We start from the raw sequence: 25,370 nt of genomic DNA, 5'->3' as shown, positions 1-25,370 counted from the left end.
GGGAAAGAGATCCTGGTGATTGAGCAAGCCTAGCTTGCAACACGTCACTTTGGCTCCAACCTCTCCTAGACGGGAGGTACATGAGGCCCGCATGTACCAAGCGGCTTCCTCATGAGGGATTGGGTCAAGGTTTTCAGTTTTTTGACCTGGTTTGGAACTTTGGCAGTGTCGGGTTTTCTGTTCCCGGAAACTTTGCACTATCCTTTGCAATGGATTAGGTTGAACTCTGAGGGCTGTATATCTCTCCTGAAGCCTGGAAGGAACAAAGTTTTTCTTTAGTTCTGGCCCCTTGTTGGACTCCATGGTGGGTGGGTAGGGGAGAGATGAATTTTCCAAGAAAAATTATGGATTCAAAACATACCTCAACCCCCAAAAGAAGAAAGATGTCTGAGGACAGATTGTCCTCAGATTCAGAAGAGGAGACAAGAAAGATTTCTGGAAACTGGCCTGCATGGCTGGTGATTGAGGGCACAGACCCTGAAAAACCAGTGACTGATCTCAGCCCTTTTATTGTGGAGAAAGCATTTGCGGGGATTGCAGGAATCTCCAAAAACGTCCACACAAACAAAAAAACCAAAACATTTTTGGTCAAGTGTGAGAAAAAAAGACAAAGTGACAAGATGCTTCAGGCAACCTCTTTTGTGGACAGACTAATCAAGGTGTCTCCTCATAGAACTCTCAATTCATCAAAGGGCGTCATCCGATGCCCTGAATTGAAAGGGATCTCTGAGACGGAGATAAAATCCGAAATGAAATCACAAGGAGTAACTGATGTCCATCGCGTTACAATCAAAAAAGGAGATATCAGAGTTCCTACAAATACTTTCTTCTTGACCTTCTGTTCTCCCGTCCTTCCAGAGTTGGTGAAAGTAGGGTTTCTGAGAGTAAAGGTTTCACTGTATGTTCCTTCTCCAATGAGATGCTTCAGATGTCAAAAATTTGGACATGTCAGCGGGAGATGTCCTGGAGAGGAGATTTGTGGATCATGCGCAAAGGCAAAACATAGTGGGCCGTGTCAAGATCCGGTCTGTTGTGCTAACTGCAGGGCTGCCCATCACTCTTCTTCAAGAGACTGTCCAGTATGGAAGAGAGAACATGAAATCACAAGATTGGCTACAGAAAAGAAAATACCTTTCTATGAAGCAAAAAAACTTGTAGCACCACTGTCGGTACTATCATACTCCGACGCGCTCCAGAAATCACAGAAGGTTAAATCATCTACTGTTTCATGCCAGACGGAAGTGACCTGGGTCAAGGGCGCAACGCCCACAACTCTGATAAAGAAAAGCTCAGGCAGTCAGACTGCTCAGCAGATGACCCCCACAACTGCCTCACAATCAGTCCAGACAAGTCAGACTGAAAGTAAACAGGAAAGGAGCAAAACTGTTCATGACAAGACGGGCCCACCTACGGGTGGAAGATCCAACATTCCTTCTCGAACATCCGGGTCTGCGGTGAAGGGAAACCCTCCTCCTCCTAGTAGGAAGCCTTCAGCATCTCGATTGTCCTCGGGAAAGGAATCGAAAACGAAAGGCCACTCATCCAACTCTCAAAAAGCGAAAACAGTCAGGAAAGGCTTGTCGCGGCCAAAAATCCATTTGAACCTCTGAGTAAATCGGATGGTGATATGGAAACATCTTCTGTATAACATCTGATGGAAAGCTCTATTCTTCAATGGAACATCCGAGGAATCAGGGCGAATTTTCAAGAGTTACAGGTACTTTGTAAACAGCTAAAACCGTGTGTGCTAGCTTTGCAGGAAACTCTGCAGAGAGATGACCACACTTTCTCTGTTACAGGCTTCAATGTTATTTCCAAATCTGCTCAACTGAAAAATGAAGGTGTAACGGGAGGAGTATCTTTATTAATACATAATTCTCTTCTTCATAGTTCGCTTAAACTAAATACTACTTTACAGGCTGTAGCTGCACGTGTATCTCTGGAAAAAACTATTACCATTTGTTCCTTATATTTACCCCCTTCCATCCCTGTTCATAAACAAGATCTTTTTGACCTATTTTCTCAACTTCCAAAGCCTTTTTTGCTTTTGGGCGATTTAAATGGTGATTCCCCACTTTGGGGAAGTGAAGAAACATCTGCCCGGGGTCTACTTCTTGAAAATATTTTTACAGAACTAAATTTATGTTGCTTAAATACTAAAACTCCAACTTATATTCAGTTATCCACCGGCAAACTGTCCTGTTTAGATCTGGCTGTTTGCGACCCCTCATTAGTCTTAGATTATGAGTGGGGAGTACTTGAAGACCTATATGGTAGTGATCATTTTCCAACTATATTAACTCCTTCTACCTTTATAAACACTTCCCAGCCTGAACACCTAAACTACAAAAAAGCTAACTGGGATCTTTATACCACAATCATACGATCAGAGATCCAAGAAGAGATTCTTCAAAGTGAAGATCCTATGCAAATATTCTCAGACTTAATTACTAAATCTGCCAAGAAATCCATACCATCTTCTTCAAACAAGTTTAGATTACCTAAAACGCCTTGGTTCAATGAGGAGTGTCGCCTTATAAATAAAAAAAGGAAAAAAGCACTACGCTTAGTATTTCGTAAACCAATAGCGGAAAATGTTCGAGCTCATCAACATCTCAGAGCTAAAGCACGTTTCATTTATAAAACAAATAAACAAAAATCCTGGAAAAATTTCTGCTCATCCATCACTTCTAAAACAAGTAAGAAAAAAGTGTGGAGAATAATTAAAAATATTAAGGGGAAAAACACCTGCCCCTCCATCAACCATCTGAAACTGGCAGATTCACTCGTCACAGACAAAAAAGCAGTGGCCAATGTACTAGCATCCTTCATTGAGAGTCATTCTTCTACTAAGAACAACAAATCTCCCTTATTTTTGAAAAATAAGAATTTAAAAGAAAAAAATCCATGTAACTTTAATTCTGACAATATAGAAAACTACAATGTTCCTTTTTCCCTCTCAGAACTCAAATTGGCGCTATTAACCTGCAATGACTCATCTCCAGGTCCTGATGAAATTCATTATCAATTGTTGAAACATTTGCCTGATGAAAGCCTTGAAATACTGCTTAAAATTTACAATCTTATCTGGACTACTGATTACTTTCCACCTTCCTGGCGTAAAGTGCTTATCATTCCCATTCCTAAGGCTGGAAAAGACCTTTCTAATCCTTCAAACTACAGACCTATTGCTCTTACTAGTTGCATTTGTAAACTAATGGAAAAAATGGTAAACAGTAGACTGATGTGGAAACTAGAAACAGATGGACTTTTAGCCAAAGAGCAGTGTGGATTCAGGAAGCATCACTCTACCCTTGACCATTTAGTCCGATTAGAAACTGCTATACGAAATGCTTTCTTAAATAAACAGCATGTGGTAGCTATCTTTTTTGATCTGGAGAAAGCATATGACACCACCTGGAAAAAGGGAATACTTCATGATCTTCATGAAATGGGTTTTCGAGGCCACCTTCCTCAATTTATAGACAAATTCTTAGAAGACCGTACTTTTCAAGTTCGAGTAGGTTCTACTCTCTCAGATCTTCATGAACAGGAAATGGGCGTTCCACAAGGGAGCATTCTGTCACCTGCTCTTTTTAGTATCAAAATAAATAATATAGTTAACTCTGTAAACAATGACAATGACTCCTCTCTCTTTGTTGATGGTTTTGCTTTATATGCAAGTGGGAGTTTCTACCCTGGCATTCAACGCCGGCTTCAGCTCTGTGTTGACAAGATCCAAAATTGGGCAGAAGAAAATGGTTTCACTTTCTCAATTGGCAAAACACAATCTATCCATTTTCACAATTACCGCCATTTTTTTCCAGATCCTGAGATTCATCTAGGGAAATTAAAAATTCCAGCTGTTAAAGAGGTGAAATTCCTTGGGGTTATTTTTGATCAGAAATTGAACTTCCTTAGTCATCTAAAACATTAAAAAATTTCATGCCAAAAAGCTCTAAATATTATAAGAATTGTTGCACATACGGAGTGGGGTGCAGATAAGAAAACCCTTTTGCACCTCTATAGAGCACTTGTCCGTTCTAAACTTGATTATGGTTGTGTTGTCTATGGTTCAGCAAGACCTTCCTACCTAAAGATGCTGGACCCTGTTCATCATCAGGGACTCCGACTTTGTTTGGGAGCTTTCCGTACTACACCGGTACATAGTTTATATGCAGAAGCTGGAGAGCCATCTCTTTCAAATCGTAGACTGAAACTTTCTATGAACTACTACCTTAAATTAGTTTCTGAAATAGAAAACCCAGCTCACAACAGTATTTATAAACCAAAGTTTAAATCCAGATTTGATAACAACCCAAAGTGTACACCTCCATTGGGAATCCGAATGCTTCAATACATTCAAGAAGCCCAAATTGATCCTACATTAATAGATACTGAATTTAAAATTCCTGAGGAACCTCCATGGACTTTTGAAACTCCTGAAATCTTATTTGATCTCACCATCTTCAAGAAAGACTGTACCAGTTCACTGGTCTATAAAAAGTTGTTTTCCGAACTCTGCCAGAAATATCCATTATACCAGAAAATTTTTACGGATGGCTCAAAATCTGAGGAGGGAGTGGCTGCTTCTGCTTTTTGTCCGACTTCTCCCTCCCAAAGACTCACGAAACATATTCTGTCAGACAGTTCTGTGTTTACTGCAGAGCTAACTGCTTTAAATCTAGCTTTAAATGCTATATTGCAATCATCTAATCGTAAATTTGTTGTTTTTTCTGACTCGCTTTCTTCCCTGGAGGCTCGTAATATTGATCATCCCAAACTTCGAGAATTCTTCAGTTTGTTTACCCATCTTAAAAGAAATGGTTTTGTAATCATTCTGGCTTGGGTGCCCGGTCATGTGGGCATTCAAGGGAACGAAATAGCAGATAATCTGGCTAAGAGTGCTGTTAGAGAGAAACAATGTAAGTTTTATATTCCTTTTACTGATTTTAAACCCAAAGTTCATCGGTATACTAAATATCTCTGGCAGAAAGAATGGAATGAACAAATAGATAACAAATTATTTAAAATACGACCAAATCTTCAAGAGACTCTGCCTATGGCTGTGGTGAATCGAAAAGAAATGACAGTGCTGTGCCGACTTCATACAGGTCATACATACATCACACATTCCTACCTCCTGAAAGGAGAAGAAGCTCCTTGGTGTATTCCGTGTGATGAACCACTCACTGTGCAACATATTCTGATTGATTGTTGGGACTTTTATGACACACGACGGGTTTTTTTTTACAGCAGATTCATTGAGAACGTTGTTCCGTGATGTCCCTCCGTGGACAATATTGCAATATTTAAAAGAAATAAATATTTTTAATAGTATTTAATATAGTATATGCTTAGTACAAAAGTTGTGAAATTTTTATCATGGAGTGATCACAGTGCAGTAGAAAGCTGAAAACATTGGGGTGGCCCATCTGCGGTGACCAGACTTTGAATGGTGGATAGCCCTGATATGGCCTTCATGGTCGGCTGGGCTCTAAGCAATATTTTTCATTTTTCATTTTCAACATATATTCAAACATCCAGCCTCCCCTCCGCACACACACACACACATACACACACACACACACACACACACACATACACATACACACACACACACACACACACACAGACGCACAAACACAACCACACACATGCACACGTGCAAACATACAGACTCACACAAGCACATACAAACACACACTAACATACATGAACACACATTCATACACATACATGCATATGTGTACGCACACAAAATTTTTAATTATGATTGCACACGTAGTCAAGCATGCCACACACAAAGGAGTGGACCTGCCACAATGAAACTTAAGGCTGAGGGAAAAGGTTAGTTTTGAGACCAGATTTGAAAGAGGTGAGGGAGTCAGAATGTCGGAGGTTATCAGGGAGTCTGTTCCAATTCTTTGGTGATTGCAAAGAATATGATCTTTGTCCATTTGTGTTACTTCTGATGTGAGGTATCCTGAGAAGTTGAGTATCAGACGAAGAACGGAGCTGACGAGGTGGAGTATAGATATGGAGGAGTTCAGAAAGATACTTTGGGCCAGACCCACTGACTGCAGAAAAAGTCTTAGTGGATAACTTATAATCTATTAAATCATAAACAGGCAACCAGTGGAGAGACTGAAGGAGAGGAGAAACATGGTCAGATTCAGAAGTTCTGCAAATAGTCCTGGCGGCGTTTTTCTGAATTCATCGAAGTCTAACAGATATTTGGGAAGGTGGGCCAGAAGAGAATTGCAGTAATGTTGAAGACATCTTTTTTCTTCTGCTTTCGGTCTCTTGGTGAAATCTTGAACTGGCTTCTGTTCTGGGTTGAACAGCGCATTTTCTTCCAGTGAATGTCTGCCACATGCACTGAGGTGCGATTTGAATACTGGACAGTTTTTTTGTTTTTTTTTACCATGTTTTGTGCCACAGTTTCCACATTTGTATGCTTTCTTTTTGATGTAGTCAACACCGGTAAGTTCGTTTGCTGGACAAAGTTGGGTCATTTCGTCCATATTAATGACACTAGCTTCAAGTGTGCAGCATATTTCAGTGGCATTTCTGAGTGTCAGATTATTATCCTTGGCTAGGAGTTGTCACTGTACTTCTGGATACTTGATGCCAGCAATGAGTTGATCAATGATATGTTCATCATGATCTTCTTGATCTCGAAGTTTGCATTTCTGAGTTTTAAGCAACATCCAGCAATGAGGTCATTAAGAGACTGTTGACTGTTGAGGAAATTGTTGCAGTTCAAGACGAAAAATTCTGAAGTTTTCTTGGGTTGTGTCCTTGCAGTTTCTCTCAAATAATGTTATGGTCATGTATCTGCTCTTCTGTTAAACCCAAAGTGTATGACAGTTTCAGACCTTTCCCATCCATACTTGGATGAAAGAGTGTTGGTGTGCAGCTAGTGTACTCGTAGCTGCAAACTAGTGTATGGAGAGTTGTTTTAATCCTGCTACTGCTGGTGGATGATCAGGATGACCAGTCAAATGTTGTATTCAGTAACACATGTGCCATGTTGGTAGGTTTGGTACCTTTGCATTACAAGATGACAATCTATGCTGTTTTCTTTTCAAACATGGGTCGCTGTCAATTGAAATATCAATTTCCAAGCAATAATTATTTGAATATCGCTTCGAAGTTGATTCAAGTAGAGCTTGTAGCCCCTGCCACCATGTAATGTTATGAAGTGAACAAGGTCTGAGGCTTCATCATGTTTGTTGTTGCATGGCAATGGTAGCAAGGGAGATACTCTGATATTTTAATGCTATATCTGAAGTATAGATGTGGTAGATCTGGCTATAGTGATATCAAAAAGGGCCTTCATATGCTATTAATATGTGAAGTTTGTGTAATCGCAGTAAAACTTGGTTAGGTCGAAATTCATGACAAATGGCTGTGAGCATCCCTCTAAAAATCAAAGTGATATTTTTCGATTTGCGAAAACATTTAGCACCTTGTAATGCATTGCTGATGATCTACATGTTTTTGTACACTTGTTACATGCAATCAGAGAAAATTTTCAGTTGAATAGCAGTGCGTAGTAAATTCTTGGGTGCTACCCAGTCAGTGTTTCACAAAAATCAAGGTAAACCAATGCTTCCATTCATGTTTTATTGCTTTTTCGTCTTAATTGCTGTTTCCAATGAAAAAAAATTGCAGTAAGATCAGGTTATCCCTCTGATTATTCAAGCATTACTCTAGATTTAATTCTGAATTTCGATAAAAGACAAACAGCATACTGGAAATTTAAAAATGCCCTCCTCAGAGATAAAAGTTATGTAGAATAGTTTGAAATGTTATGTTAAAGAATTTTGCCAGAGGACAACACTCTTGTTGTCTTGGGTTCTTTTTCAGTGTGCCAAGTACGTGCTGCACATGGGACCTCAATTTATGATCTCATCTGAATTACCAGACGCTCAGTTTGATTTTCCAGTCAAACTTGGGAGAAAGTGCAAGAGCAGGATTTGAACCCAGACTCTCACAGACTCTCTGTATTGACAGATGAGCGTCTTAACCACTTCGCCACCTTTCATCTCTACTATTTTCATCTTGAAAGATTTATTCCAGTACTTGTTCAGTAGTTCATGGCTTTGGAAATATAACTTGAGCTTCGTATAAACTTGGGGAACTCGCATGCTTCTTGTACTGTGTGCGAGTTCGACATTTCTATCAGCCACAGCCACTTGGGGGTTTACGATCTCAATAGACACATGAAAAGTACTAGGAATATTAACAAAAGTTCTGCTTTGTACAGCAGCAGCAAACCCACAAACTTCTTTACGGCCAAGGAAGTAAAAGACGACATACTTATTGTCGTGCGCGCACACACACACATAGACATACTTTGAATCACATGCAAGCATGCAGTGAATCACACACACACACACACACACACACACACACACACACAATACATGACATACACATACAGATACACATACATGTACAGTGAATGTGATAAATGCGCGCGCGCACACACGCGCGCACACATACACACACACACACACACACACACACACGGACACACACACACTTTTGGAGCCGAGGAGATTCCCAACCTGGACATAAAGGAAAAATCTCAAGAATGCATCAAGTCATTGACTGACACTTGCTTCAGTATGACTGTCTCAGGTGACCTCCTGAGGAAGTATAAACAGAGCACAATAAAAGACAGGACAGTGGAAAACAGACATAATGTAGTATTTGGTGTCATGTACTGTACCATGTCAAACTGATACAAACCAGGCCTATCGGTTTGCTCTGCTTGGCCAAATTTTGCGCGGCTAACAGTGAAAAGATGACCCGTCTTGCCTGGTCCGCTTTTAGCCAATCAAACGCCTCTAAAAGCCACAAGCGCTGAATCATGCCTTTGTCCAAGGCTCTCGATGTCATCTTGTCAGGTTTACGCTCTGTCTCATCTTACGCTTAAGCGTGTTCATTTGGCCTTATTTTGCTGCATGCGGCTTGATTTTATTGTATTCTTATCTTTTGTGTACTCGATTCGACTCTGCCCCTTTGAATCGTACTTTTTTCTCTACCTTTCAGTCGATCTTGTGTTTCCTTTCTCTGTGGGGATTGGATTTTTCGCTGGGTGTCTAAGTGCAGTTACCATGCCTCGTACGTCATCCCACAACGGCAGGAATCATGATGCTGGGATCAAGACTCAGCAAGAGACTCGGCCCGGAGCTCATGATTTCCCCTGATAGGGACTGCGGCGATGTGTCTTTAGATGTAGATCACGGAGGCGACACTCATTCCATCACAACAGTCATGAAAGGGACCAGGGGGAAAGGGGTACGAGTGTCGCCTTCAGAGGTGTCCCAGCGGGAGGCAGGAATAAGCTTAGCTGAAGGGAGTCATTGCCAAACATGAACTCTCAAGTGGGGGCCATGCCCGGCCGTTACCCTGGTCCCCACTCTGAGACGGCCCTCAGGAGCTTCATTGCTGTTCCCCCTTCTCCTTTCACTGCCGACCCCCCTCCCCCACCTCCATCTGTGAGGGAGAAAGTTTTGATTCTGGGGAGGGACCTCTACTTCGCCCACCCCAGGCCAAGCCACCCCAGTCTTCCCACGGGAGGGAATTCATAGCGCGTGGCCACCTGCTTTGCAGGTCTCCCCGCTATCTGGCCGGACTCCCCTGCTGGGGGAGGCCCACATGTGTCAGGCGGTTCCGGGCAGGACTGACACCCAAGTCGGACCTGACCTCCCTCCGTCTTGGCTAGGTTTTTCCCGTCATGGAGGTCAAGGCGCCAGTGACCCTTGAGGCTGGGGTCACAGGATGGCTGGCACCCACAGGTGGTTTCCTCCATTTGTCCATACTGGGGCTCACCTATGGTGCACGCTGGGTTGCCAGGAGGACCCGGAGCCAACCCCTTGTCCTCTCCCCCCCCCCGATTCAACCCAGCACATCTCACAGGGTGACACACATGGCCTCGACAAGTGGGATCGACTTTTTGTCGGTCTGGTCGAGCTCCTCGACCAATATTGCCACTCAGTCCACAAATCGGGCCTCTGTCACCCCACAGGAGACCTCCACGGTCACAACGGTCTCCTTGTCAGGACTGACGGCTGCTGAGTCGTCCTGCTCGGCCTGGGGGAGCCTGTAGTTTCCACCCACCCAGTCCTTGGTCCTACAGGGAGATGAGTGGGTGTTTGTCCCCTGACAGCACTCATGGGTCCCTCTTGCATCCAGGGATGCCCTCACTGAGAAGGTGTGGCACCCACCATCCCAAGCGTGGTTGGACCTACAGTCCACACACTCCCCGCCCTCTTCAGGCGTGAAGGAGGTAACAGCTGTGGCCATGGTCCCCGCTCAGGATCGTCCCAGCTCGTCCTGCTGGGGTGACCACAGCTCACAGGACGCCCCAGCAGGTACATCCACTTGGGATGGCACCCAGCAGGGGATGGACTGGGAGCAAGAGTGGGAGCCTCTGTCTTCGGAGGACAAACAAGCGGATGAGCACTCTTCGCCCCCATCCCACAGTCAGATTGAGCCTGTGCCTCCCTAGGGACCAGCCTGAACCAAACTCGGACTTAGCCAAGCTTGAACTGACCCTCCCCAATCAGATCACACATGCTGAATCGGTCCCTCAGGCTACATTGTCACCCTTGGCCCTCCATAGGCAATGTGACTCTAACTCCAGAACCAGCAGACAACTCAGTGCCAGAAATGGTGCAGGAATGGATTAATAAGCCAGCCCACACTGTCAGGGGTGCTGCTTCCATCCCTCTTCCAGGCAGGGAGTCCCTCTCTGCCCCGGGCGCTTTTTCCTCGGGCAAGTTCCTTAAAGACTCCTCTAAAGGTGGGGTGTGGTCCTTGTACACAGAGGACCACCCTGCCTACATGGAAGCGGAGCCCTCCGCTCAGGACAGGATGTTGGTCTCACTGTGCAGTACCTTCCCCACTTCAGCTAATCTGTCCTTTAAAACGTTAGCAGAGTGGGACAGATTGGCCTGCCGCTGCCTCCTCAAGGTTTCCACAGTTTATACCTTTTTCGACGCATTCCTCCACAGGGCCAGTGAGCTGTGGGAACAGCATCCGGTTAACCATTATACACCTAACCCGCCCAATATCAGCTTACAGTGTAACACCTGAACCTGCCTGGTACCACCGTCTAAACACTTGCTTACTATGGACACAGCCATTGTTGTTTACATAAACGAGACACTCATGAGATTCACAGCCTCATTTTCTGCACTTCTGCCATGCATTTTGCACTTTTCAGAGTCCAATTTGCTTGAATTTTGACAAAGTTGTGAATTTTTAAAGTTGCAAGACGAGTTTGATGATTGCCGAGAGCTTTAGCATAATCTGAACGCCAATTCTGAAGATGACTGTGAACCATTTTAATGATTTTTGCTCGAGAATCTTGTAAAAATTGATTGAACTGAGTGACCAAGATATCGACTGACCAAGTTTTGCCGACAGTGAGAGTGAAGTTGGTTACTTGAATGTTGATCGATCGCCGGACCTCTGAAATCATGAATCAAACGCTGGACCTCCGAAATCAATACTGTCAATGAATTAGTCTTGATGTCAATGATATTTATTGGTGTTCTGCACGATCTTCCTGATTGTGCTAGTTCAATAGAATATACTACTGATTTGGTAAAGTTTTGCCAAAGTTTTGAAGTTTCAAAGTTGCAAGATTAGTTTGATGACTGTCGATCGTAGTAGCGTAATCCGAATGACTATTCTGAAGATGATTTCTGCATGAGAATTTTGTAAAAGTCGATCATACTGAGTGACCTAGACATCCACTGACTGAGTTTTACCGATATTGAGAGTGTAGCTGGTACTTGAGTGTGAATCGATCACCAGACTTCTGAAATCGTGAATCGATTGCCGGACCTCTGAAATCGTGAATCAATCGCTGGACCTCTGAGATCATAAATCAATCGCCAGACTGTCGGAATCGATACTGTCAATCGTTGATTGCATTGATACTTATTGGCATTCTGCACGATCTTCGTGATGTTGCTAGTTAAATGGATTATATTTTTCTTTTCATTTTGGAGAAATTACATGTGAGTTAGGTTTGTTTTTGTTTGTTTGCTGTTGTTTTTCTCCCGACCATCATAGGAAAACACACCATCCCTCAAAATGAAAAGAACATAAAATCAGCATGTTCATTGTTGGAATTCAAGTTGAGTAAGAAAAAGAATAAAAAGAAGATGTGTTAGAAGTCACTGTAGACCAGATAAACTTATTTCAAAGAAAATCATACTGTAATTAATTTTTTTTTTTTCGAAGTTGACCATCAAATTTGACACATTTTTTTGTGTGTGTAAATACAAAGCAACATGAGCCTGGAAACAAAAATTCTTTTGCAACTTTATTATGTGTAGAATGCAGGGAAAATAAACATGTCCAACAAAAGGTAATTATATTTTTAATCAGTGTTTATAATTACCCACTATTGAAAATTGCAAGAGTTATTCGCCTTGGCATGGGATTTCAGGGGTGATTAGTGCTGAGTGTCCTGGGGGTAAGAGGGTTAATCAGGACACAGGGTCTCCTTCCTCTGTCCCGCCGGGCCTCTTCACCGACCAGAAGTTAAACGCTTTTGGCAATAGGATAGCCTCTGGTCTCACAGCGGCCACAGACACAGCTACTAGCCTTCACTTCAGTACTGTGCTGGCTCAGTGTGATGCCGTTCTCCGCCTCTCTAACATTCCAGTAGAGGAGAGGGCAGCCTTGCGGTCCGTCCTGGTGCAGCAGCACTCCGTCTTCTGCCAGTGTGCGCCCCATTTTGTCAGCCATAGGGCGGAGATGAACAGGGAGGTGGCTTCATATTTAGCCCACACCTTCCAGGGGCACCAGGGTTCGCTGCCATTGAAGAGACTGGCCACCAGGGCCCCTCCATATGCCACGCCACCTAAGTTGAAACAGTGTGCGCAGAATCAATGGCAGAGGAATAAACCACATGTCCGTCCAAGCCATCTGGCCATGCCCAAGGCCAGATTCAGCACCGCCAGTCGTCCAGCCCCTCCAAGTAGGAAACTTGTCCTGGCACACACATCAGTGGCGTGCTCTGGGACTCAACGACTGGATTGTGTCGGTGCTAGGGAGTGGCTGTGTTCATCGTAATTATCGTAAGGGAATCAATGGAAACTGTTAACTGTTCCTTGTACAAAGCTGGGGGAAGAATGGTAGTGGTTGAGCTCATCATAAGTGTCATAAGGGAGTGGACTGGAATTCTTGTGTTCGTTGTACACAAGATGGGGGAAAGAATGGGAATGAGAGGGCTGATGACAAACTTCTCTGCAACTGTTGACTTTCATACTGCTGAATATTACTGTTGTTGTAGCTGTTGTCATACACTTGTTCTTTGGAGTGGAGTCAACTCTGTCTGAAGTAGGCCACCTGCCCTTGTCTGCGGTACTGGATTTGCTCTTGCTGTCATGGAGTTAGATCCAAGGTCACTCAAATGCCACTTTGTCGCATATGCTGTCTCAGGTCTCTATCCTACTTCGTCGCATATGCTGTCTCAGGTCTCTATCCTACTTTGTCGCATATGCTGTCTCAGGTCTCTATCCTACTTTGTCGCATATGCTGTCTCAGGTCTCTATCATGTAGGATAGACATTCTTGCCTCCCTCTGTACTCTGGAATTTCACTATAAGGGGTCTGTTTTGTCCTCTGTGACATCTGACTCAGTGTGCTGAAAGGATATCATTTTGACTCCATGCATATTGATCAGAGAAATAGTTCAGTATGTCCACAACTTCATCGATGTCAGTCTTGTGATTTCTTGGGCCAGGTTCATAAATCCCTAAAAATTTGAGGTTTGCCTGTCTGGAAAGAGAATCCATCCTCTCAGTGTCCTGTTCCATTGGGGTCATTTGGTAGTGCACGTGGTCTCTGTTGTGTAGTAAAGTGTCAGTATAAGTTCTCTTGTCTTTTACACACTGATTCAATCCACACACTTTGTCTTCCAGATGCTGCATGGATTGATTCAGTCTTCTGAAGTTTTCATCTAACTGGCTGTAAGGTTATAATTGTTGATCTTGGAGAAATTGAACGAAGTTTTGCAAACACTGATCTACTGTATCACTTACGTTTTTCAGGAAGTTGTTGCAGCTGGAGGGCTCTTTACATGCACAGGGACCCGGGTTCAGTTTTACATTCATGCGTTGTTGTACTAATAGAATGAACAGGAAGTAGATGACAGACAATGACACACAGGTGATCCAGGACAGTAACTATTTTCAAGCTAGTACCAGGTTTTTTTCCTTGCTCCTTGTACATTGGTAGAAACTTTGGTCCATTTTCTTGCAAAAATGTGGAGGATAACATGATGAAAGACACTATTCCTGTGTGGTGTTGTTCTGCAGATTTAGGCACAGTTGACACTCAGCTGACTATCAGTGTTTGAAAATAAATTTCACTCATACTGTGCACAGCTCTCCGAAACACGTCTGCACTCCACTGAGATCACCTCTCAACTCATATATGCAAAGAGAGAGAGAGAGAGAGAGAGAGAGAGAGAGAGATGTTTTTGTGCATGTATGCATGATGTAAAAGTTTGTGTGTGTGTGTGTGTGGGCGTGTGTTTATGTGCATCAACATACAGCACTCACTGCCAGCATCTATCATTTTCATATTTTCTCCTGTCTCCCTGTTGTGTAGAAAAAATTAAACAAAACACTCATTTCTGATGGTAAGCAAAAAGTATGATTTGGGTCATTATCTATTGTTAACCATGCATCCCCATCTCTTTCCACACCACTCCACTATCAGCATTTTGGCTTTTGCTGTTGCTGTGCAGCAGAAATCACATGTGAGCGATGAAGGCTTTGCCTTTTGTTTTGGTTTGAGTTTGCTTAAGATTCTTTGATGGATATGAAAGGACTTGCACCAAATGAGTAAGAATTACTTGAACAGATTTTTCAGGATATTACCAGTAGTTTTTATTTTCTTCTTTTATGGATATTCTTGACGTTTTTGTTTTCATAGATTTTTAAACAAATATTATTCTTTTCTGTAGCAAAGCCGAGCGGTGTGCATGATAGCAAAAATAACAAGTTATATTTGAATTTCCTTTTTTCTGTTCTGTTGGTCTTTTCTTTCATGTCTTTTTTGTGTGTGTTGTTTTCTGCAGCCTCTTCGTTGTGTTCAACTATCTATAATCTCCACCACTAACCTCTGTTCTTACACAGCTGGAAGAGCCTTTCCATTGCCCCACAAAAATCACCCTTCCATCTGAGGAGATGCAGGAGTTTCCCTTACCAGACAGTCCATATACTTTTAATTTTGTCAACTCCCAGGGGTTTATTTATGAGGCTTGCTGCGTCAGAGACTGTCTAAAAAAAGGTGAGTACTTTGTACAGTTATTTGACTCATATATGTGTTTACACACAACATGAATATGTAATAACCATGCATTTTGGTTATCCATGTGTCTGTGTGTATATAGGTGTGTGTGTGTGTGTGTATGTGTGTGTGTGTGGTAAACTGTAACAAACTTATTTTTTCTGGAAATACTTTATCTGTCAACACCAAATTTAGCTTAAAAATAGAGAAAATCCAGTTCTTTCTACACATTCTAAGAAATTGTAATGACTTTGCACTTCTGAGAATGGTATAAAAATATAACAAGCCAAAAATGTTTCCACAGTCTTGTTCCTGTTACATTTTTTGTTCACGTGTGTTTTCACACAATGTCAGTCTGTGTGATAACATGATGGTTCAGTTGTCTATGTGTCTGTTCATGTTGGGGGGTGGGGGATGAGGGGTGGGGTCAAACTTAAAGTTTAACAAATTCATTTTCTGTGTCAGTACCTAATTTGGATTAAATATGGTTGAAAAAATCTCTTCAGTCACACCATTGATAGGTTGTAAGTCTTCCGAATTGAACTGTATGTTCTGGATCATGAACAGTTTATTTTGTCCAGATTCCAGATCCGCAAGATTTTATTTGCCAGAACGTTTGTTCTGGGTTTTAGATGGCATGGCATTTTCTTCCATGTCTGCAGTGAAAAAAAGAAAAATTCTGGACAGAACAAACAAAATGACAATAACTACACCATCAGTGTGTTTTCTGCATATGAATGTTTTAAAGACTGCTGAAATTAACTAGAATAGACATATAATTATTGCCAGTTGAAGGCAGCCAGAAAAATCTTGTCGCTGTCAGAATTGTGCTTTCAGTCAGTAATTCACAATAATATTGAAATGTAGGCATTGGAGGCCGCTAAATTTTATTCAGAAAAAGATTTGACTGCATATTGATAATGAGTTCATTTGTATTGTGCCCAATCAAATGATTTTGCTCTAAGGGCTTTGCAATTACAATAGTTTCAATACATATAAAAAGAGTGATATACCATCCATCAAAACATGCTGGTTGATGCTAGTAAGCAAGCAAACATGAATTATGACAAGACATTGCATCAAAAGTGCATACTAAACGCAAAATGTCCATTGCATACACCTCCAAACCAGTTCTAACATCCAGAAACCAATCACATACTTCACTATGCCCAAACAGTGCAAAACCCAACAACGCCCAAAAATCAGTCCCACTTTCCCTCCCTCTCAGCCACACAACACCTCAACAACACACACTGAAAACAGAAACAAGCACACACACACACTATTGCAGGCAACAGATCAATCAAAGGCATTTTAAACAGATTAGTTTTGAGGTTGGTTTTGAAGCTGGAAATGGACTGGGATTTATATGGTGAGGAGTTCCACTACTGGACAGGGGCGGTGAATGCTAAGGATCTTTGACCGAAGGACTTTGTCATAACAGAGAATTTGGAAAATGCGACTGACTGATGATGAACGTAATTGTCTTGTGGGATTGTAAGCAATGAGATCAGAAAGATAGTTCAGTGAAGAAACCGAGAAAGCTTGAAAGTAATGTGTGAAAAGTTTATATTCAATTCTGGACTGTATAGGCAACCAGTGGAGTAGTTTCAGAAGAGGCCAAATATGGTCACTCTTTGAATGTTTCAGTACAATATGGGCAGCTGAGTTTTGGACTTTCTTCAGTTTATGAATAATATTACATGGAGAACCAGGAAGCAGAGAATTAAAATCATCCAATTTTGAGAATTTAAATACACAAATGATAGTTTTAGTCACATCAACTAACAGGAAGTGACGAATGAAAGTAGTAATGTCCCTGAATGACCAAAAATCAACAAATCTGAAATGGAGGCCAGCTTCAGTAAGGTTGTTTTACACTTATTAATGTTTTTCAAGTATACAAACAGTGGTCAACATGTGCCATTATTTGGTGAAAAAAAAGTCATGATGAAGACTGGGAAAGTTTGAACCTTTGATAGATCAGTATTATGATCGTAGAATAATGAAATGCTCATCTATGAGGGCTGTGTAACTGTTTCGTGGCCATGGGCAACTTTCGTTGACCAGTTCACTGCCATATAATGTTTGCTGTGTCTTGATGAACACGGAAAATAAAACAGAGTCATAACTAAACTTTATTTTGCAATACTGAAATATAGACAGATGCTGACTGCTCTGGATAGTAAATGTTTATGTTATGATCCAGTTGATATAAAGGAGAAAAAACGAAAGCAAAGCAGTACAACTGAAACGCTCAGCTGCCAATACAGAGTCCGTGACGGTGTGGGTTTGAATCCTGTTCTTGCTCTTCCTCCAAAGTTTGATTGGAAAATCAAACTGAGCGTCTGGTCTTTTGGATGAGATGAAATGAAATGAAATTATGGTGCTTAGAGACCACCGACCACTAAGGCCATCTCAAGGCTATCACCACGTTAATACCTACTACAAGGGTAAAAAGAAAACAAACAATAAAAACTAGTCACCACTTTAAGTTTTCCACTCAAAGTTTAAAAAACCTTCTCTAGTTTAAAACCTTCAAATCTGATTAAAAATGTTCACTTCTTTCAAGAAGTCCATCAGCGCCCATGGAGGGACATCACGAAACAAGGTCTTCAAAGAAACCGCCGTGTAATGTCTGTGTCTAACGTCATGCAGATCCAAACAGTCAAGGAGCACGTGTTTCATGGTGAGAGGCTTATCACAGGGAATACATCAAGGGGCCTCTTCCCACTTCAACAAGTAAGAATGAGGTTTTTTTTAAAAAGTGTGCCCTGCATGCAGTCTGCACAGCACAGACTCCTCCTTTCTGTTCATCACCCCCGATGGGAGGGTCTCTTTTAGGTCTGGACAGATTTGGAACAGCTTGTTGTCCGTCTGGGTGTTCCACTTCTCTTGCCAAAGATCCTTAATATAAGTGTTCACCTTCTGCTTCATGTCTGTGTATGGTACGAAGGATCTCGATAATTCTTTCTTTACAGCATTCTTGGCCAGCTGGTCTGCCCTTTCATTACCACGAGTGCCAACATGTCCAGGAACCCAGGCCAACACAACCTCGTATCCTTTCTTCGTTACGAGAGTGAAAGCTTCGTAGAATTCCAGCAGTTTGGGATGAGTCAGATTCTTGCAGGTGATCGCCTCCAGGGCTGACAAGGAGTCGGAAAAGATCATGAATCTCTTTTGTTTCAAAGAGAGAACCATTTTTACCACCAGAACTAGTGCAGTCAGTTCTGCAGTGTACACTGAGCTGTCAGATAGGATGTGTTCCGTTGAGGGCTGGTCAGGAAAGGCGGGACAGAACGCAGATGCAGCGACTCCGTCCTCTGACTTGGAACCGTCAGTGAAGATTTTTTGGAAAGTGGGAAATTTGTGCAGAGTTCTGAAAAGTAAGTTCTGTAGGCCATTGAACTGGTGGAGTCTTTACAGTACGAGGCCAGATCGAATCGGACCTCAGGTGTTTTAAATGTCCACGGTGGGCTGTCGGGAAACTTGGAGAAATCTGAGATGCCACCGACATCCAGATCGGCATTTTCTGTGTGCGGCTGAATGCGGAGTTCAAGAGGAGGGATGCAGTTTGGGTTGTCTTTAAATTTCTTGTTGAAGGGGTTGTTGAATACAACGTCGTAAGCAGGGTTTTTGGGTTCAGAAAACAGTTTCAAGTAATAGTTTAGGGTCAGCTTCAATCTGCGGTTGGAGAGAGGCAGTTCCCCTGCCTCTGCATACAGGCTGTGCACAAGGGGTGGTGCGGAATGCACCTAAGCTGAGACAGAGCCCTTGGTGGTGTATAGGGTCCAGTAGTTTCAGGTAAGATGGTCTGGCCGAGCCGTATACTACACATTCGTAATCCAATTTGGACTGGACCAGGGCTCTGTAGAGGTGCAAGAGAGTTCTCTTATCAGCACCCCAGTCCGAGTGTGCCACAACTCGGATGATGTTCAGGGTTTTTTGACAAGATATTTTCAGCTGTTTGATATGGCTGAGGAAGTTCAGCTTCTGATCAAAAACAACCCCTAAAAATTTGGCTTCCTTGACCGCTGGGATGGTGGATTTTCCCAGACGGATTTCAGGGTCCAGATAGAATTGGCGAAAGTTATGAAAATGAATACACTCAGTTTTAGAGGATGAAAAGGTGAAACCATTCTCCTCTGCCCAACACTGAATTTTGTCCACACAGAGCTGAAGCCGTTGCTGGATGCTGGTATACGTGCTGCCAGTTGCATACAGGGCGAAATCATCCACAAACAGCAAGATGTTGTTTATTTTGATGCTGAAGAGAGCTGGCGACAGAATGCTCCCTTGCGGAACATCCAGCTCCTGCTCGTGAATGTCGGACAGGGTGGTGCCAACCCTCACCTGGAATTGTCTGTCTTGCAAGAAGTTGTGGATAAACTGGGGCAGGTGTCCTCGGAAGCCGAGCTTGTGCAGGTCTGAGAGGATTCCAGATTTCCAGGTGGTATCGTAAGCTTTCTCTAGGTAAAAAAAAATATGGCCACTACATGCTGTTTGTTGACAAAGGCATTCCTTACAGTGGTTTACAGACGAACCAGATAGTCAACGGTAGATCGGTGCTTGCGGAAACCGCACTGTTCTTTCACCAGAAGGCCTTCGGTCTCTAGTTTCCACATCAGTCTACTATTGACTATCTTCTCCATCAGTTTGTAGATGCAGCTGGTCAGTGCTATTGGGCGGTAGTTGGAGGGGTTCTAGGGGTCTTTTCCCAGTTTTGGCACCGGGATTATGAGGGCTTTCCGCCAGGAGGGTGGAAAAAAGCCTGTGATCCAGATGTGGTTGTAAACTTTGAGCAGGGTGTCCAGACAGGTTTCGGGAAGATGTTTAAAAAGTTTATAATGAACCTTGTCCATTCCTGGAGAGGAATCCGTGCAGGTCTGAAGGGCAGATTTTAATTCATTCATAGTGAAAGGAAGGTTGTAGCTCTCTGTGTTGCCAGAAGAGAAGTTGCAGGGTGATTTTTCTTTCAGGTTTTTGGTTTTGAGAAACAGCAGATTTGTTGGCAGATCTAGAGTTCAGTTTGATGGTGGAGGCTAGCAAATTAGCAACTGCTTTCTTCTCTGTGATCAGAGCGTCTGAGAGTTTGTGATGGTGAAAAGTTGGGCAGACGTTTTTACCCTTAATTTTTTTTTTGAAAACCTCCATACTTTCTTCTTGGGTGTGTTGGAGGAGTCTGTGCAGTGCAGACTGCATGCGGGGAACACTTTTTTTTTTATTCATTCTTACTTGTTGAAGGGGAAAGAGGCCCCTCGATGTATTCCCTGTGATGAGCCTCTCACCGTGAAACATGTGCTCCTTGACTGTTGGGATCTGCATGACGTTAGACACAGACATTACACGGCGGTTTCTTTGAAGACCTTGTTTCGTGATGTCCCTCCGTGGATGCTGATGGACTTCTTGAAAGAAGTGAACATTTTTATTCAGATTTGAAGGTTTTAAACTATGGAAGGTTTTTTAAACTTTGAGTGGAAAGCTTAAAGTGGTGACTCGTTTTTATTGTTTGTTTTTTACCCTTGTATTAGGTATTAACGTGGCTATAGCCTTGAGATGGCCTTAGTGGTCGGCGAGGCTCTAAGCACCATAATTTCATTTCATTTCATCTGATTTCTAATATTAATAAAGCCTATTGATTCCTGTGATCTTGTAGATAAAATTGTTAACTTGGAACCATTCTGCTTCAACATAGTAAAATTTATGAATCTTTTGAAACATAATCTTTCAATTTGTTTCCAGTTGATAATTAGCACAGCGTTATCAGCTAGGACATCATTAGACACATTTGATCCCTTTTTTTATTTATTGGCTCAAAGATTTCCTCAAATTGTTAGCGTTCTTCAAGTAGAAATTAACTTCGAACATATAAACATTTCTGTTAATCTAAAGAATACACCTGGCATATGTGACAAATTTTTCAGTCAGTCCGCATTTTGTGTTGAATTTACCACATGTCAGGTATTTCCCTGTGTCATGCAAAAGGTGAAATATGAAACATTCTACTTTTCTGTCCATTTTTTTTTTTTACTCACTTGCATAAATAAAGTGAGTCGGTGCTATAACCAGGTGTTTGGTTGTGTGTGTGTGTGTGTGTGTGTGTTGTAAATTATAACATTGCCATTTTCTCTGGAAATACTTTGTCTGCCAATACCAAATTTGGCTTAAACATAGTACGAAAAAATCACCCAAACATACTGATAATAGGTTGTAAGTCTCCTGAATTAAGCCATATATCCGGATTATTAACAGTTTATTTCGTTGAGATTCATTCAGAAAATTCTAAAAAAAACCTCTTCCCACTGAGTTGCTGGAAGTTAGGTTATGTTTGTCAGAAGATGACATGATCTTGTTTTTCTTTTTCACAATTTAAAGGAAAGAAATAAAACACACACACACACACTAACTACACCATCGACGTGTTTCCTGCATACAAATGTTCTAAATATTCTAAAGTGGACACTGAATTAGCTAAATGAACATGTATGAAAAATTGAATCCAGCATTTCTTTCAGTCTGTTGTAGACTGGTTCGTTCAGATCTGGTGATCTACCATGTGTTTCCGATGTGCTTGAAGCATAATAGAACACACGAAAAACATGGTTTAAACAGCGTTATTACGTCCAGTACAATCACGTCTATTTATTGCACAAAGAAGAAAACAACAACATTGTTTTAAATAGTGTGTGTGCGTGTGCGTGTGTGTGTGTATATGTGTGTGTGTGTGTGTGTGTGTGTGTGTGTGTATGTGCAGGATTGCTGGAATGCCCAAGAATGCCCCATGCAGACTCCATCAGTATCATGACCATTCTGGAAGAAGCTCAGAGACAGCTTGGCATTAACTACACATTTCAGTCCTAAAGCTTGGTGTTCAAATGTGTTTTTGTTTTTATTATAATCAAGCCCTTTAATGATATCCTCATTTTTCTCCTCTATTTAATAGAAAGTCTTTTGTATTCTTTATCTTTGTTGTCTTATGTGAGTACAAAGCAAATTTGTTCCAGTCACTTTCATGTCAAAATGTTCATATGTTTTGATTTGTTTTGGGTTTTTTTCTTTAATGATGTTTATCTTATTACTTCAACAGACCCTGTGCATAAATATTATTGTATCTTCTGGCTTCAACAAAATCTGTGGACAGCTTTGTGCTGTTTTGTGTAAATTAGCAGCATGTGTATGCAAGTTAGGTATCTTTAACATTATGGTTTTTTGCCTTTTTAAGCTGGTCTTAACATGCATGCATGCTTGATATATTTAGCCATATGAAATTGGGGAGAGATAAGAGAAGTATATGACATTTACATATCTCGCTCAAAAATCTTTTCCAAGTATTTGTCTTTACTCGTCTTTTTCCAAGGATATCAAGGTTCCCCAAATACACAGTCCTATTCAGTCACTATTTATGATTGAGCAGTCATGTTTGGCAGAAGTACTAATCAGTTGTTTCACATTGTATTACATGTCAATGTGTGTTGCCTGTTTGCATGTGATATCCAGCTGTCCATTCAATAATCAGGGTAAAATCATGACCTATTCTCTTATTCCTTTGACTGGTAAATTTTGCCAAAAATTAAAATAAATTGAAAATGAAATAGAGTAAAACAATGCTGAAAATATGTAAAAGTATATGTTTTCTTGAAGGTCAGTTAATGGACAATATAATTATTATATTTTCAGTGTTGACAGGATGAGATATCTCCCAATCAGGTGAAAATAATTCAGATTTATATATAAAAATGCGCAATATATTTTGAAAAAAGAAGGAAATTAAAATGTTTATTTTATGCGTGGAAATGGTGCTAAAACACCTGCATATATATTAGACACAGCAACCAAGTGCAAGTATATTGTTTTCCTGTACTGTCTTATTGTTCTCAACATAAACTGTACACATGCCCTTCTACCCACACATCTACAAACACTGTCACACAATATTACAAGACAAAAGCTTAGTGTAAACAATGTTCTGGCTTGAAGCTTCTCTTGAGGGTTTCAAGGAGAAATGTGAGGTTTTTCTACACCCACTTCCAACACAACCCTGCCCCCTACCTGTCGATATAATTTGTAGCATGTTAACATAATCAGGATAACAAGAATCACTTCATTTGATCAACAACAACATGACTTTCATTTTTAATCACATCTTTGTAGTTGCTATTGTCGACGAGTTCTGGAAAACCAAACAAAATTCTAGCCACCTCTGCTGTACTTATGTCCTGGCAGCCATGTTGACATGCTTACCACTTTAACAACTTTTTGCTTTACAAAACGCAAAACAAAAAACAAAAACATCTCATCGAAATTTAGCCAAAACTTGCTGAGATATTGCTTCAAACACTTCAAGGCAGTTGCCATTTGCAAGAAAAGAAGCGCAAATGAGTGATTGGCTGGACTGTTGATAATGCAGTTATCCCATCAGCACAGATATCTGTGCTCGGAAGTAAAATGATTGATAGAGAATCACTATGTAACATGCAGCACATGCACTTGAGTTCAAAATGATAAATATTAAAATGCAATTACCCATTATACCTCAACTAGCCTTGATACTCTGAACACCACAATGGAGTGTTGGCCTAGAGGTAATGCGTCCACATAGAAAGCAAGAGAATCTTAAGCACACTGGTTTGAATCTCATATTCGCTAGTATTTTCTCCCCCTCAATTGGACGACCTTGAGTGGTGGTCTGGACTCTAGTCATTCGGATTAGATGATAAACTGAGGTCCCATGTGCAGCATGCACTTAGTGCAGGTAAAAGAACCCATGACAACAAAAGGATTGCCCATGTCAAAATTCTGTAGGAAAATCCATTTGGATAGGAAAACAAATGAAATTACAGGCAGAAAAAAAAGAAAGAAAAAAGGGTGGCACTCTCAGTGTAGCCCAAATTTGACTCGGAGAAATCTGTTGTGACAAAAAGAGTAATTGAATACAATACTGTCATGGCACCAAGTTGGTTGTCATAATGATGCTTATTGTAAAGGGGAGATTTCCTGTATTGTGTGGCTGTGTTACTGTATTGATTAAAATCAATTTGTGGAGAAAGGTTAGTGGTGTAAATGCTTTTAGGTGCTGAGTTAAATACATGCTCACAAGTTGATGAGTTGTGAAGTGCACCAAAATTATTGTCACTCCACTCTGGACGCACGGCTGAATTGGTCACAGGAGTGACCTGTTCAGAATTCATAGACCTTGTGGTCTGAAAATATCATGAGACACTTGACATTCTGAGAGAGAATGTCTCAGTCTTGATGTTTGGACTGTTGAGTCTTAAAGAAGCTGATTTTTCAGACGAAGGTGTTTGATGTATCGCCCACCGAAAGATGTTTGGAAACGCCAAGTGACAACACAGTCGTGAAAAGAAATAAATGAAATTATAATATGATTTAAAAACTAACAGGAAGGTGTAAGGGAGAAAAACTATTGATTGTCTCTCCCAGGATTGGACTTTTTCATACGATTCATCCCTGAAGGGAAACTGTGGACATGTGTATTTGTTTATTTTCTTTGATTTATTAATAATCAGAAAGGAGTGTCTTTACATTGTCATGTTGTTTATCCCTGGGTAAGAGTGAAGTCAGAATACGAAGGTTGTCTACCTGTCGTGTGAGCTTGAGTGAATGCGGCAGTGTGACAAATACAATACAGTGAATACAAATCCTTTAAGAGTTTTCACATGTCACCAACTGAACAAGCTATTCAAACTGACAAATGTAACTGCCACTGCCACATTTGATTTATGTTCATTGCAAAGAATTATACACATTCATAACTATTTCCATGAATATTCAGTGTTTTATGAATGTTCAGTGTTACATTCATTGTCAGTCTGCTTGTGAGTGAACCATGCCCATATGCTGGTTGAAATTGTTTACATGAGATGGTATTACTGCACACCACCACATCATCTGCAATGCTCCACCCGGGGGGTCTCTATCTTGTCATGGTCAGGAGGCTTAAAGGCCAGTGATCGAGCAAGCTATGTCGGCAGGGGCATCAGTGGTTCTGAGGGTTTACTGCTCTTGTCCCAGGTC

The 25,370-nt window shown here is 41.4% G+C and overlaps 1 protein-coding gene across 2 annotated transcripts in view; it reads left to right on the top strand.

The window, feature by feature from the left end:
* Positions 1-24,873, top strand: part of LOC143286829 (trans-1,2-dihydrobenzene-1,2-diol dehydrogenase-like) — a 166,928-nt gene extending 142,055 nt beyond the window's left edge. For both annotated transcript variants that reach the window (XM_076594651.1, XM_076594650.1), the window contains exons 6-7: positions 15,182-15,335; positions 22,090-24,873. In XM_076594651.1, coding sequence (XP_076450766.1) covers positions 15,182-15,335; positions 22,090-22,196 — 261 coding nt within the window. In that variant the 3' untranslated portion in view covers positions 22,197-24,873. The remainder of the gene's footprint in view (positions 1-15,181; positions 15,336-22,089) is intronic.
* The last annotated feature ends 497 nt before the right edge of the window (positions 24,874-25,370 follow it).

The sequence above is a fragment of the Babylonia areolata genome, chromosome 10 (assembly GCF_041734735.1).
Source record: "Babylonia areolata isolate BAREFJ2019XMU chromosome 10, ASM4173473v1, whole genome shotgun sequence".
NCBI lineage: Eukaryota > Metazoa > Mollusca > Gastropoda > Neogastropoda > Buccinidae > Babylonia > Babylonia areolata.
The sequence above is the reverse complement of the archived record's forward strand: the minus strand, read 5'-3'. Positions and strand labels throughout refer to the sequence as shown.